The sequence below is a fragment of the Phyllobates terribilis genome, unplaced genomic scaffold (genome assembly GCF_046119375.1).
Source record: "Phyllobates terribilis strain yellow unplaced genomic scaffold, ASM4611937v1 Scaffold_2__4_contigs__length_985480577, whole genome shotgun sequence".
NCBI classification, from domain to species: Eukaryota; Metazoa; Chordata; class Amphibia; order Anura; family Dendrobatidae; genus Phyllobates; species Phyllobates terribilis.
The window spans coordinates 785,869,150-785,883,004 of record NW_027362762.1 but is presented as its reverse complement, the minus strand read 5'-3'; the positions used below and the strand labels follow the sequence as shown (position 1 = coordinate 785,883,004).

Genomic DNA, 13,855 nt, shown 5'->3' with positions numbered 1-13,855 from the left:
CTCCCAGTCTCTGAAGCTTCAATCTCTGTGCAGATATACGCTTTTCTAACATACAATACAACACCTCCTCCTCGTTTATCAAGTCTGTTTCTTGCAAATAAGTTGTATCCTTTTAGCCTTTTATTCCAATCATGTGTATCGTCCCACCAAGTTTCAGTGATTCCAATGACATCATATTCCTTTTCCTGCATTAGTAGTTCCAATTCTCCTTGTTTGTTGCCCATGCTTTGTGCATTTGTATAAAAACATTTTAGTTTGTGATTGGTTTCTCTTCCTCCCATATTTTTATTATTTAGATTTTTTTGTCTTTGTTCTTCTTTTCCACTTCCAGTAGCAGAGATCTCAATAGTATTTGTCAGCTGTATGGCTTTTTTTGGCCTTTTGCTTCCCTTCCCACATTGTTCTAGTTTAAAGCTCTTCTGATGAGTGTAGCAAGGCGACTTCCAAATACATGTTTTCCAGTCTTCGTAAGGTGCACCCCATCTCTAGCAAGTAGTCCATCGTATAGGTAATTCATTCCGTGATCCAGAAATCCAAATCCTTGTTGACGGCACCATCGACGTAGCCAGTTGTTCACCTGTAGAATCTTATTCCACCTCATTGTTCCATGGCCATGCACTGGGAGGATGGATGAGAAGACCACCTGCGCTCCCAATTCTTTCACTTTCTTGCCTAAGTCTTCAAAGTCACTGCAGATGGTTTCCAGGTCCTTTCTTGCGGTGTCATTTGTCCCCACATGTATTAGCAGGAATGGGTAGTGATCTGTAGGTCTGAAGAGTCTTGATATCCTGTCAGACACATCTTTAATTTTTGCTCCTGGAAGACAGCACATTTCTCTTGAGGTTATGTCTGGTCTGCAGATAGCGGCCTCTGTTCCTCTCTGTTCCTCTTAGTTACTTGGTTTGTTTTCCCGATGCTCAAGTTTATAGTTATAGATGAGTTAATATCTTGTTCAATGAAGATCCTAATGGTTTCTCTTTCTCTTGCAGCAGACGGATGTACAGACTGGTCGGTGGATTACAAGAAATATCAGGTTTTGGTTGGTGAACCTGTTCGAATAAAATGTGCACTATTTTATGGATACATTAGAGCAAACTACTCATTAGCGCAGAGTGCTGGACTCAGCTTGATGTGGTATAAAAGTACTGGGCCTGGAGATTTTGAAGAACCGATTGCTTTTGATGGAATAAGGATGAGCAAAGAAGAAGATGCCATTTGGTTTCGACCAACTGTGTCAGAAGACAGTGGTCTTTATGCATGCGTCATAAGGTAAGAACTGGTATGCATGGTACCACTGGGAGATGTGTTACTTGCATATTGGAGTAACAAAATTATTATTATTGTTTATTTTTAGAGCATTATTGATTCCATGGAGCTGTACATGATAAGGGGTTACATACAAAATACCAATATAACATACAGTCAATAAGCTAACACTGACAGACTGGTACAAAGAAGAGAAGGCCCTATCCTTGTGGGCTAACATTCCACAGGATAATGGGGAAGGAGACAGTAGGTTAGGGAAATTGTGGCAGATTTTTTAGTGGTGGTACCGTGGGTTATTGTAGACTGTAAGCTTTCTTGAAAAGATGCAATTTCAAGTTTTGTGAAAGTCCTGAATCTGGTGGATAATCGGACATGGTGGGGCACAGAGTACCAGAGGTTGGGAACTCTGTGTTGGAGGCGATTGGGTGAGGAACATTTAAATGTGGAGGAGAGAAGGAGGTCTTGAGAGAAATGGAGATTAGGTGTTGGAAGATATCGGTAGATTAGTTCAGAGATATATGGAGACAGGCTATAGATGACTTTGTAGGTCAATGGTAGTAGTTTGACCTAGATACTTTGGGGAAGTTGGAGACAATGAAGGGATTTGTAGAGGGGAGAAGAGGAGGAGGAGTAGCGTGGAGGGAGGTGGATGAGTTGGGCAGCAGAGTTAAGGAAGGACTGGAGAGGTGTGAGAGTGTTAGCAGGGAAGCCACAGAAGAGGATAATGCAGTAGTTGATGTGGAAGATGATGACGGCATGTTCTAACAATTTAGTAAATTGAGGTATGAGGAAAAGACAGATTTTGGAAATATTTTTGAAATGGAGGTGGCAGGAGGTGGCAAGAGCTTGGATGTGGGGTTTGAAAGACATGGCAGAGTCGAGGGTTTCTCCGAGGTAGCAGACATCAGGTACAGGAAAATGTAGGATGTCATTTATTGTGATACATACAGTACAGACCAAAAGTTTGGACACACCTTCTCATTTAAAGATTTTTCTGTATTTTCAGGACTATAAAAATTGTACATTCACACTGAAGGCATCAAAACTATGAATTAACACATGTGGAATTATATACTTAACAAAAAAGTGTGAAACAACTGAAAATATATCTTATATTCTAGGTTCTTCAAAGTAGCCACCTTTTGCTTTGATGACTGCTTTGCATACTCTTGGCATTCTTTTGATGAGCTTCAAGAGTTAGTCACCGGAAATGATTTTCACTTCTCAGGTGTGCCCTGTCAGGTTTAATAAGTGGGATTTCTTGCCTTATAAATTGGGTTCGGGCCATCAGTTGTGTTGTGCAGAAGTCTGGTGGAAACACAGCTGATAGTCCTACTGAATAGACTGTTAGAATTTGTATTATGGCAAGAAAAAAGCAGCTAAGTAAAGAAAAACTAGTGGCCATCATTACTTTAAGAAATGAAGGTCAGTCAGTCCAAAAAATTGGGCAAAATTTGAAAGTTTCCCCAAGTGCTGTTGCAAAAATCATCAAGCGCTACAAATAAACTGGCTCACATGAGGACCGCCCCAGGAAAGGAAGACCAAGAGTCACCTCTGCTTCTGAGGATAAGTTTATCCCAGTCACCAGCCTCAGAAATCGCAGGTTAACCGCAGCTCAGATGAGAGACCAGGTCAATGCCGCACAGAGTTCAAGCAGCAGACACATCTCTTCAACAACTGTTAAGAGGAGACTTTGTGCAGCAGGCCTTCATGGTAAAATAGCTGCTAGGAAACCACTGCTAAGGACCGGCAACAAGCAGAAAAGACTTGTTTGGGCTAAAGAACACAAGGAATGAACATTAGACCAGTGGAAATCTGTGCTTTGGTCTGATGAGTCCAAATGTGAGATCTTAGGTTCCAACCACCGTGTCTTTGTGCGATGCAGAAAAGGTGAACGGATGGACTCTACATGCCTGGTTCCCACCGTGAAGAATGGAGGAGGAGGTGTGATGGTGTAGGGGTGTTTTGCTGGTGACACTGTTGGGGATTTTTTCAAAATTGAAAGCATACTGAGCCAGCATGTCTACCACAGCATCTTTCAGCGGCATGCTATTCCATCCGGTTTGCGTTTAATTGGACCATCATTTATGTTTCAACAGGACAATGACCCCAAGCACACCTCCAGGCTGTGTAAGGGCTATTTGACCAAGTACGAGGGTGATGGGGTGCTACACCAGATGACCTGGCCTCCACAGTCACCAGACCTGAACCCAATCGAGATGGTTTGGGGTGAGCTGGACCGCAGAGTGAAGGCAAAAGGGCCAACAAGTGCTATGCATCTCCGGGAACTCCTTCAAGATTGTTGGAAGACCATTTCCGATGACTACCTCTTGATGCTCATCAAGAGAATGCCAAGAGTGTGCAAAGCAGTCTTCAAAGCAAAAGGTGGCTACTTTGAAGAATCTAGAATATAAGACATATTTTCAGTTGTTTCACACTTTTTTGTTAAGTTTATAATTCCTCAGGTGTTAATTCATAGTTTTGATGCCTTCAGTGTGAATGTAAAATTTTCATAGTCATGAAAATACAGAAAAATCTGAAAATGAGAAGGTGTGTCCAAACTTTTGGTCTGCACTGTATATCAGATAGGGAAGATAGGTGAGATGGAGGAAAGATGATGAGGAATTTCAGACATAGTATTTTATATACAGTAAATATTTTAATGTCATACTATGATAACATAGTTTGTAAGGCTGGATAAAAAAAACATAAATCTATTCAGTTCAGCCTATTATATTGCAATGTTGATCCAGAGGAACGCAAAAAACCCCATGAGGTGGAAACCAATTTTCTTCATCTTAGTAAGTGTATAAATACTCTGACTCTCATTTCATAGTGTTAATTGACACCAGAAGAATATGGATGTGTGAAAAGAAAATGAGCAGAAGCTCTATGTATCACCGCTTACAGTTGCATTACTCTGCCTTAGTTCACAAGCCCAATTATATTTCAATTTCCAGAAGGTATGGAGTTACACTTTATAGCACGTTTGCATACATATGTAGCAACTCAATTTTATATTTTGCCAATATACTAAATAAATAGGGAAGCTCTGCATGGAATCTAGTTAATCTGAAAAAGTCAAATGACTGTCCTTGCTTGACTACACAAGTAGCAGGTGATAGCTCAGTTGCAGCCAACAATGAAATGCCATAAATTAGATACAAGTTAAGTGATAAATGCAGGATAATCACCAAGTCTCCAACTACTGGACCCCCCTCGAAACTCAGGAATTTGGGCCTCAAATTTACTTAATTTGAGGCTCAACTTTGTTATAAAATGGTTATTGCACAGGGCAAAAGCCTTTTTTAGTATTTTTTTTCTGTAAAATTATGTAAATTCCCTTTGTCTAATACTACTTCTTGCTAAGATATGCATAAAGAGTATATTTATGTGGTGGAGCTGAATTCTTGCTGTGACATCTCATTATAATATTTGTATTTTTGCATAGGACTGCAGAGAAAACGACAGAGTTAACATAAAGGTTTATCATTATGATAATATTATACTTTCACATATGCTGATGAGTTTAGTTTTACCATATCTATACACAGCTGGGACCTGGTGCTCAGAAGAAAAGTATTGATCGTTTTTATAATCAATCCATTATAGGGTTATTCAGTAGGCTACTCAGTGTAAGATGATGACCATGTGCCTCATGTCGGAGCCATAGCTACAGCAGCTTTTCTTTAATCTGGGCAGATGTTATCTTCCTGCCCCGGCCTCTTATCTAAATATCCTGGATAAAGAAAAGTCCATTGCCATGGCTAATAGTGTTGAGCGAGTATGTTCTATTAACCCTTTCGCCGAGTATGCTCGGGCCGAGCTCCGAGTATTTATAGCTGTTCGGTGATATGTTTGAATCGCTCCCGTGTGCATGATTTGCAACTGTTTGACAGTTTTATTACATGGGAGGAATGTCTATTTCTTACACATTCCTCACATGTAATAAAGCTGCCAAACAGTTGCAAATCATGCACACGGGAGCGATTTAACCTTCTCACCGAGCAGCTGTAAATACTCGGAGCTCGGCCCGAGCATACTCGGACAGAACATACTCGCTCAACCCTAATGGCTATATTTTTGGGTTTGGCGTCTTTCACCTCTCCAGACACTTTGCATGAAGCAGAATAACTGTAAAATTACTTAGCATGTCAAAATATTTCCACAGGAAGGCGCAGTTATAAAACATTTACTGACCACTGAACTGCAATAGTCTGATAAAAACGCCCAATAGTTGGTTTTTGGAGCAATTCCTTATTTTGCTAAAGACTCTGCCTCTCTTTTAAGACTGTCTAATCTAAAGTTCTGCTATCAAAAAGTTAAAACTGCTTTGATAAATCACCTCCAATATCTCTTTGTCACTTGGTTCCAGTTACCAAATGGGCAAACAACTCTGCTATCCCCAGTTACATTTTAGCTCCACACAATTCACTTGAGCCCAATAATTCTCGAGTCAATCACAGTCCAGGACTCTCCAAGGCTGCTCCTACAATTAGCTATATATTTAACTGCTTGACCCAATCTTTCTCCCAATGCTTTACCAAAAACTCTTCTTTTGCCATAAGCATTTTCCCAACAGATGATTGACTGGAAATACATGCCTAATATCTTCCCCTTTTACTCCACCTACAAGACCATCAGAGCACAGCATCCTGACACCTTTGAGCTCTTCCAATAGGTTACATGACTGTCAGATGCAATAACTTGGGACCTGAGATCAACATTCCCCACACCATTCTAGAATCTTGGAGGAGCATCTATTAGAAGTTCACAAGAGGGGAAAACACCATGTGCCATCCACTACTTTATTGAACATTACAATGTTTCTCTTAAAATGCATTATTTTGTATGTCAGGATCATATATTGTAAGACAATATGCCATAACATCAACCTGGCGTATAAACATGAGACAACACACATACAATAGAAAGCCAAGAGAACATCATAGCTGATAACATCTGTTACCTTAAATGACAATATATGTAAAACTACAAAAAGTGTAAGGAAAATGCAGACTATTGACTTAATGTAAAAACGTAATATTTATTAAATATTTCAAGCACATTGAATAATAAAAAAATTTGTTGATATTTAATGTAACTCCTGACGAATCCGCAGTTCTACCAATGAAACGTGCTTCAAGGGTTATATCTACCACACAAATGGAGAAGGATATCGCAAGGTATATCTTGAAGGCTATTTGTCATATAGTCATTTGTCTAAAATTGACTTATTACTCTATATTCTATATATAACTAGCAAAATACAAATAGACAGGTACAATCATGTCTATTTCTTAATTTGTATGTGCATTTTAGAGATTGCAGTACACTAAGATATACCTTGGCATTTAAAAGTTTTGTCACCCCTGGTCAAAATTACTGTTATTGTGAACAGTTAAGCAAGTTGAAGATGAAATGATCTCTAAAAAGTTAAAGAGGACACATTTCCTTTGTATTTTAAGAAAAAATATACAGTATATATTTTCATCTTTTACATTTTAACCTACATGGTTGGTACCTAGTAGCACCCCCTTTTGAAAGTATCACAGCTTGTAAATGCTTTTTGTACCCAGTCAAGAGTCTTTCAACTCTTGTTTGAGGGATTTTCATCCATTCTTCTTTAGAAAATTCTTCCAGTTCTGTGACATTCCTGGGTCGTCTTGCTTGCACTGCTATTTTGAGGTTTAGCTACAGATTGTCATTTATGTTCAGATCAGGAGACTGTGAGGGCCATTGTTAAACCTTCCACTTGTGCATTTTGAGGTAGTCTATTGTGGATTTTGACGTGTGTTTAGGATTATTATAAATTTGTAGAAGCCATCCTCTTTTCAACTTCAGCTTTTAACAGATGGAGTCATGTTTGCATCAAGAATTTGTTGAAATTTCATTGAATCCATTCTTCCCTCCACCCTTGAAATGTTCCCCATGCCATTGGCTGCACCACAACCCCAAAGCATAATTGATCCACTCCTATGATTAATGGTTGGCGAAATATTCTTTTCCTGAAATTCTGTGCCCTTTTTTTCTTTACACATTCCTTTGATCATTGTAGCCAAAGATTTCTATTTTAACATCATTGGTCCACAGGACTTGTTTCCAAAATGCATCAGGCTTGTTTAGATGTTCTTTCGCATACTTCTGATGCTGAATTTTATGGTGAGGACACAGGAAAGGTTTTCGTCTGATGACTCTTCCAGGAAGGCCATATTTGTGCAGGTGTCTCTGAACAGTAGAACAATGTACCACAACTCCAGAGTCTGCTAAATCTTTCTGTAGGTCTTTTGCAGTCAAGCAGGGGTTTTAATTTGCTTCCCTAGCAATCTTACGAGCAGTTCTCACTGAAATTTTGCTGGGTCTTCCAGACCTTATCTTGACCTCCACTGTTCCTGTTAACTACCATTTCTTAATTACATTTTAAACTGAGGAAAAGGCAACTTGAAAATGCTTTGCTATCTTCTAATAGCCTGCTTTATGGCCTCCACCATTTTCAGAGTGCTAGGCAGCTGCTTAGAATAACCCATGGCTGCTTTTTTGGCACAAGGTTAGAGGAGGCTGGGTTTTTATAAAGCTGGGAAATTTGCATTACTTGACCTTTCCTAATGATGAACAAGCCATAACCCCAACAGGCTAAATAAGGTCTGAAAACTTGGTCAAAGTTATCTGAGTACCCAAATCTCCAAGGGTGTCTATCTACTCTACTCTCATGCACATTCATTTTGATGTGATCACTTATGTGGAGTGTCTGTCTACTGTATTAAGGGAGGTCATCCCTCTTATTTGTTCCTCTCTCCCTCTGTATCACATTATATGTCATCATTAGGGTTGAGCGAGTATGTTCTGTCCGAGTATGCTCTGGCCGAGCTCCAAGTATTTACAGCTGCTCGGTGATAAGATTAAATATCTCCCGCGTGCATGATTTGCAACTGTTTGACAGCTTTATTACATGTGAGGAATGTGTAAGAAATAGACATTCCTCACATGTAATAAAGCTGTCAAACAGTTGCAAATCATGCACACGGGAGCGATTTAACCTTATCACAGAGCAGCTGTAAATACTCAGAGCTCGCCCGAGCATACTCGGCGAAAGGGTTAATAGAACATACTCGCTCAACACTAGTCATCATTAATTTTGTTCTTAACATGTATACAATGATATATACAGATGTACGAAACCTCAAAATAATCAGAAAGGCACTATGCTGATATCATAACTCACCTATGCTAATTAAGATGACAGGCGCTTATATACTTTGTATGAGCAGCCACTCTATATAGATAGCTCTGCAGCACAATTTTAAACATCTTGACAGATAGCACTTGTTACATCTATAGGAATCAGCAGTGATAAAAAAGTCTCTGAGTGTAAGAGAAACCAGCAAACACAATTCATGTATGACTTGATGATATAAGGAGCCAACGGCCCTAAGGAGTACAGTTCCATGGTCTTCCAGTACATCGGCACCCTCCTGGCACTTTGGACCTGAATCTCCTGACCCAGTCCCCGCTCCCAGCTACACCCTTGCCTCATGTAGCCCAGTGAGTTATTTTCAATCATATTCCAACTGCATGATCAAACCTGACATCTAATGAACCTACAGCCAAAGAGTGTTGCTCTTAATTAAATCACTTGCCATGATACTGATTTATGTCGAGTATGCAAAGTAAAGGCAATCCATGTGTTCCATTATCTCTTATTGACGATACAGTATTTACAATTAACTATGGTATGGATCAAGGCTCGTACCGCACCATATTTTCTGCACCGAACAATAAATCATCGCTGGCAGTTTTATTGCCATCCCATTCCTATAAACAAAGAAAACGTAAGCGATTCAACTTTAAATGCCTCATCTTAGGTCTATCCAGTCATAGTTTTGACCTTTAGTCATGGTCACAATTCATCTAAAACAGCTGGGGCCTTTTTAAGTAAGCACTCGAGGCCTAAGGTCATTTGTGACTTAAGCTTCCCAGGTGTTTGAATAGTAAATACTCCTTATGGGCCAGTTTAATAACAGCAGGATTTATGGTTCTCTCAGAAAAGGTTGTAAACTGTATTGTAAAGCTTAGGATATAATCTTGCTGAATATGCAGTAAATGAAAGGATGGCATTATATACACAAAATATTTTTCATGTGTCAGCTATAGAGTAAGCCAACCCAAAAATGATATTTTCTGCACAGACTTGAGGCGTAAATGAAAAATGTAAAACTGTACTTCTCGACCACAGAAATATTGGATTCAGGAACAGAAATACCATCCTGCTATGTCACAATTACATTGGCTTCGCAAGCCTGAAAGAATTACCGTATTTCCATCTTGGACATTAATGACATATCACAGTATTTTGGTAGAGACAACTTATATCACTGGGACCTGCATCTATCTCAAGAATACGTCCTCCAAAGGGAGAAAAGCGGATGTGCTACGCTGCTGGTAAGGAATTCAGAAAATTCCAATGAACAGAAATAGATTGTAGTATATTCCCAACGTGTTCCTAGGCCGAACAGACCTCTTCCTCAGGGAAAATGCGAAAGAGGTCTACTCGTCCTAGAAACATGATGGAAATAAACTACCATTTCTATTAATTTGAATCCTGTGAAATCCTTACCAGCAGTGCAGCACTTCCACTTTTCTCCCCTTGGTACATATCAACGTTGGTCTAGTAATCCAAAGGAGCAGAAACAACTGAGATATCTCTATCTAAGGCTAATCAATTGCTGAGGTTCTCAAAGCACCACAAGGTGAGCACAAAAATAAAACTGCATATGTTGTTTGGTTAATGCCCTATGTGTGCTTTTTGTCAATCCCTAGGTCCTCCACTTGCACTGTCAGGAATAGCTATCCATAAGTGTGTACTTCTCATTTATTTCCATAGGAGTTCTGAAAATTCCTCAACAACTGCGTTCACACCTTTATTCTTGACAGGCCCCCTTTCTTGAGATACATTTTATTCCCAATTGTGGGATCTATATCTAGTGGATAACTATGACATATCCTGTCAATATGACACAAATTTTACCGATGTGAACGCCTCATTTGAATAAACCATTTATTTTATTGTATAAACTTCTATATTTCATTATCAATAATGTAAATATTAGGATCATTTTCAACCGTAATATACTGTAATAATGCCTCACTATTAGAAATGGGAAAATTGATTCGCAGGACTCCAGCCCATCATGCCAGGTCAGCAATAGTAAGCGCTGGAAGGGATACCTGTAAATCTCCTTGCCTACCGACTTTACCGAATCTCCTTTTTATTAGAGAGGCTGGTGTGATGTTTTGTGAGCATCATGTCACAATGATGACATTGTATCAGCCCAGATTGACTAATCAAGCAAAGGAGAAGAATGTTTGGAAATAGGAAGTTTCGTAGGCCTCCTATCCAGCAGTCACAGATTACAGACCTGGCCGATGGACCAGTGTAAGACAGACTATCAGAAATATTAATGTGCTAAAAAATAAATATAACACGTAGCATCTTCATTACTTAGACCAATATTCTACTATTGTCAGTAGTCTTTCAATGGGTTGTCCACTACTAAAAAGGACACAAGGGTGCTGGATAAAGTAAATAAAATATATTCTTGCCTCCCAGACTGGTGACACTTCCTTACTCTCAGCCCCATGTTACTTGCCTGTCTCGTCACATAAACACTGCAGCCACTGATCGGCTGCAGCATTCAAAGGTTTGTCCGAGCAGAAGAACTAAAGAACAGTATTTTTTAAGCTCAGAAAAAATTGTGAAGGCTGCAGGGCTCATGTGATATTTGTTATGTCACAAACCCTATGAGGAACATATAGCCTAGTGGAAAGCAGCAGTCCAGTGCAAGAGATATGTATAGATTTTTTTTACATTATTCAGTTCCCTGGGCCCATTGGTAAGTGGCTGTCCAGTGGAGGAAAACCCTTTAATATTTGAAGTACAGTGATAAAATAAATAAATGTGACTTTAAAGGCTTTTCTCAGCAAGTAAATTGATGGTTTGTCCCTAGAATATGCCAACACTTTAAATCAGCATGCTTCCATTCTGATAAAATCACTGTTTTCTCTGCTTTAGATATAGCAGTTCTCTGAATGCTGAGCTCTGTAGAACCCCGCCCACCACAAAGCTTGTCAGCTTTCTGTGTACACTGTATATTGACAGAAAGCTGCTAATCAGTGGTGGGTTGGATCACACAGAGCATGAGGACAACATGGTATGAGACAATCTATCAAAATACGTCCTAAATATAACACCATCTAGAACTTCAAAAATATAGCATCAATAAACAACACTTATTAGGTACTACATATTACCAGCTGAGTTAAGAAGTGACACACGTGTTGATTAAAAAGATATATGTTTTATTATTAATTTCTTTAAAAAAAAAAAAAAACATAAAAATGAAAAGGATGCTAAAAAAAGGCACTGGGGCGCCCTATGAAGAATCAAGCAGGGCGAAACGTGCGCATCGGGGCTGCATTGTGGAGCCAACATATAGTTATACTTTGGTCTACAGGTAAATAACACTCCAGACTTTTCTTTATTATTGCCTAGAGTAACCTTTACCTAAGCTGTTGTGGCGCTCAATCACTTGCAGTTTGATGCCACTTAATACAATAGCTTTATACACATATTGAAAACCTTCCTCTTATATAGAAAATGGACATTTCCTTGCACTGTGCACCTTGGAGAGGTAGCTGTAGCAGTGATTGATTATTCTCAATCGGATGCTAATGAGTGCAATATCCTTATATGTATAGGGAAAGCCCTCACTTTATGCAAATATTGGAGATATATCTCTTTTTGCACAATGCACTTTAATAATATACTGCGGTGTTTTATTTAATATTTAATCAATATTCTGTTCCTTTGGTACTATATATGCATATATTTATTTATATTAATAATAATCATGGAAGTATATTTGACACTCTAGCACTTTATTACTTTAGAGGCTGATCTCAATAATTTCAAAAGGATCTTGATAATTCAGGTTACAAATTTATTGTGTCTGTTGTGAATTGTATAGACAATATATATGGTTGAGCCCCAGTGACTTTTTTTATCATCCTTTCCTTTTTATATGTTTTTTCTTTTTTTTAAAGAAATTAATAATAAAATATATATCTTTTTAATCAACACGTGTGTCACTTCTTAACTCAGCTGGTAATATGTAGTACCTTATGACAGTTGTTTATTGATGGTATGAGACAACTAATGTTCTAGTGAAAATCTCCTGTGGATAAAACACTGATTTTATTGAAGCAACAACACACAACTCAGTAAGTGACATATTGCTGGAATTAGGGTATCTATCCTCACATTGTGCTGCTCTCAAATTACTTTGCAAAAACATTGGTGACAAATTCCCTTTAAGTAAAAAAAAAATAGATTTGGAAATAGCCTTATGAGCTGGGAAACATGAACATTATCAATATATAGAGTAGAGACAGTGACACTAAATGTAGTACTTGCTTCTGTGGCATAAGGGGTAAATCATATGAAAACAGAATGCTGCATTGTTTCCTAGCAGTAGAAACAACTTAAACAAGCCGAAAAATGTAAAAATAACTGAAAGTATTTTTATGACAATGCAAAGATGAACAAAAGGTGGCTTTTAAGTCTTTACCTTTAATAATACAAGTAGATAGGCTGCAGGGAAATCATAGAAGAAAAATACTATAATAGTATATAATAGGGCCTCCTAAGTCGTAATATCGTCTAAAATATGAACATGGAAAGTTGTTAGTCTTTATAGCGCCCCATGGGAGCCTTTACATATTAATGAATTCTAGGCTATTCACATGTAAGAAAAGAAATAAATGTTTTATAAGATTATGTGTTCAATATACAGTACAGACCAAAAGTTTTGACACACCTCATTTAAAGACTTTTCTTTGTTTTGATGACTATGAAAATTGTACATTCACACTGAAGGCATCAAAACTATGAATTAACACATGTGCAATTATATACTTAACAAAAAAGTGTGAAACAACTGAAAATGTGTCTTATATTCTAGGTTCTTCAAAGTAGCCACCTTTTGCTTTGATGACTGCTTTGCAGACTCTTGGCATTCTCTTGATGAGCTTCAAGAGGTAGTCACCAGAAATGGTATACACTTCACAGGTGTGCCCTGTCAGGTTTAATAAGTGGGATTTCTTGCCTTACAAAAGGGGTTGGGGCCATCAGTTGTGTTGTGCAGAAGTCTGGTGGAAACACAGCTGATAGTCCTACTGAATAGACTGTTAGAATTTGTATTATGGCAAGAAAAAAGCAGCTAAGTAAAGAAAAATGAGTGGCCATCATTACTTTAAGAAATGAAGGTCAGTCAGTCCGAAAAATTGGGCAAACTTTGAAAGTGTCCCCAAGTGCAGTTGCAAAAACCATCAAGCGCTACAAAGAAACTGGCTCACATGAGGACCGCCCCAGGAAAGGAAGACCAAGAGTCACCTCTGCTTCTGAGGATAAGTTTATCCGAGTCCCCAGCCTCAGAAATCGCAGGTTAACAGCAGCTCAGATTAGAGACCAGGTCAATGCCACACCTGGTCTAGCAGCAGACACATCTCTACAACAACTGTTAAGAGGAGACTT

General features: G+C 38.6%; 1 protein-coding gene across 1 annotated transcript in view; it reads left to right on the top strand.

Moving 5' to 3' along the window:
• IL1RAPL1 (interleukin 1 receptor accessory protein like 1) overlaps positions 1-13,855 on the top strand; it is a 2,084,623-nt gene that overhangs the window by 994,288 nt on the left and 1,076,480 nt on the right. The window contains exon 3 of the mRNA XM_073667404.1: positions 990-1,269. Coding sequence (XP_073523505.1) covers positions 990-1,269 — 280 coding nt within the window. The remainder of the gene's footprint in view (positions 1-989; positions 1,270-13,855) is intronic.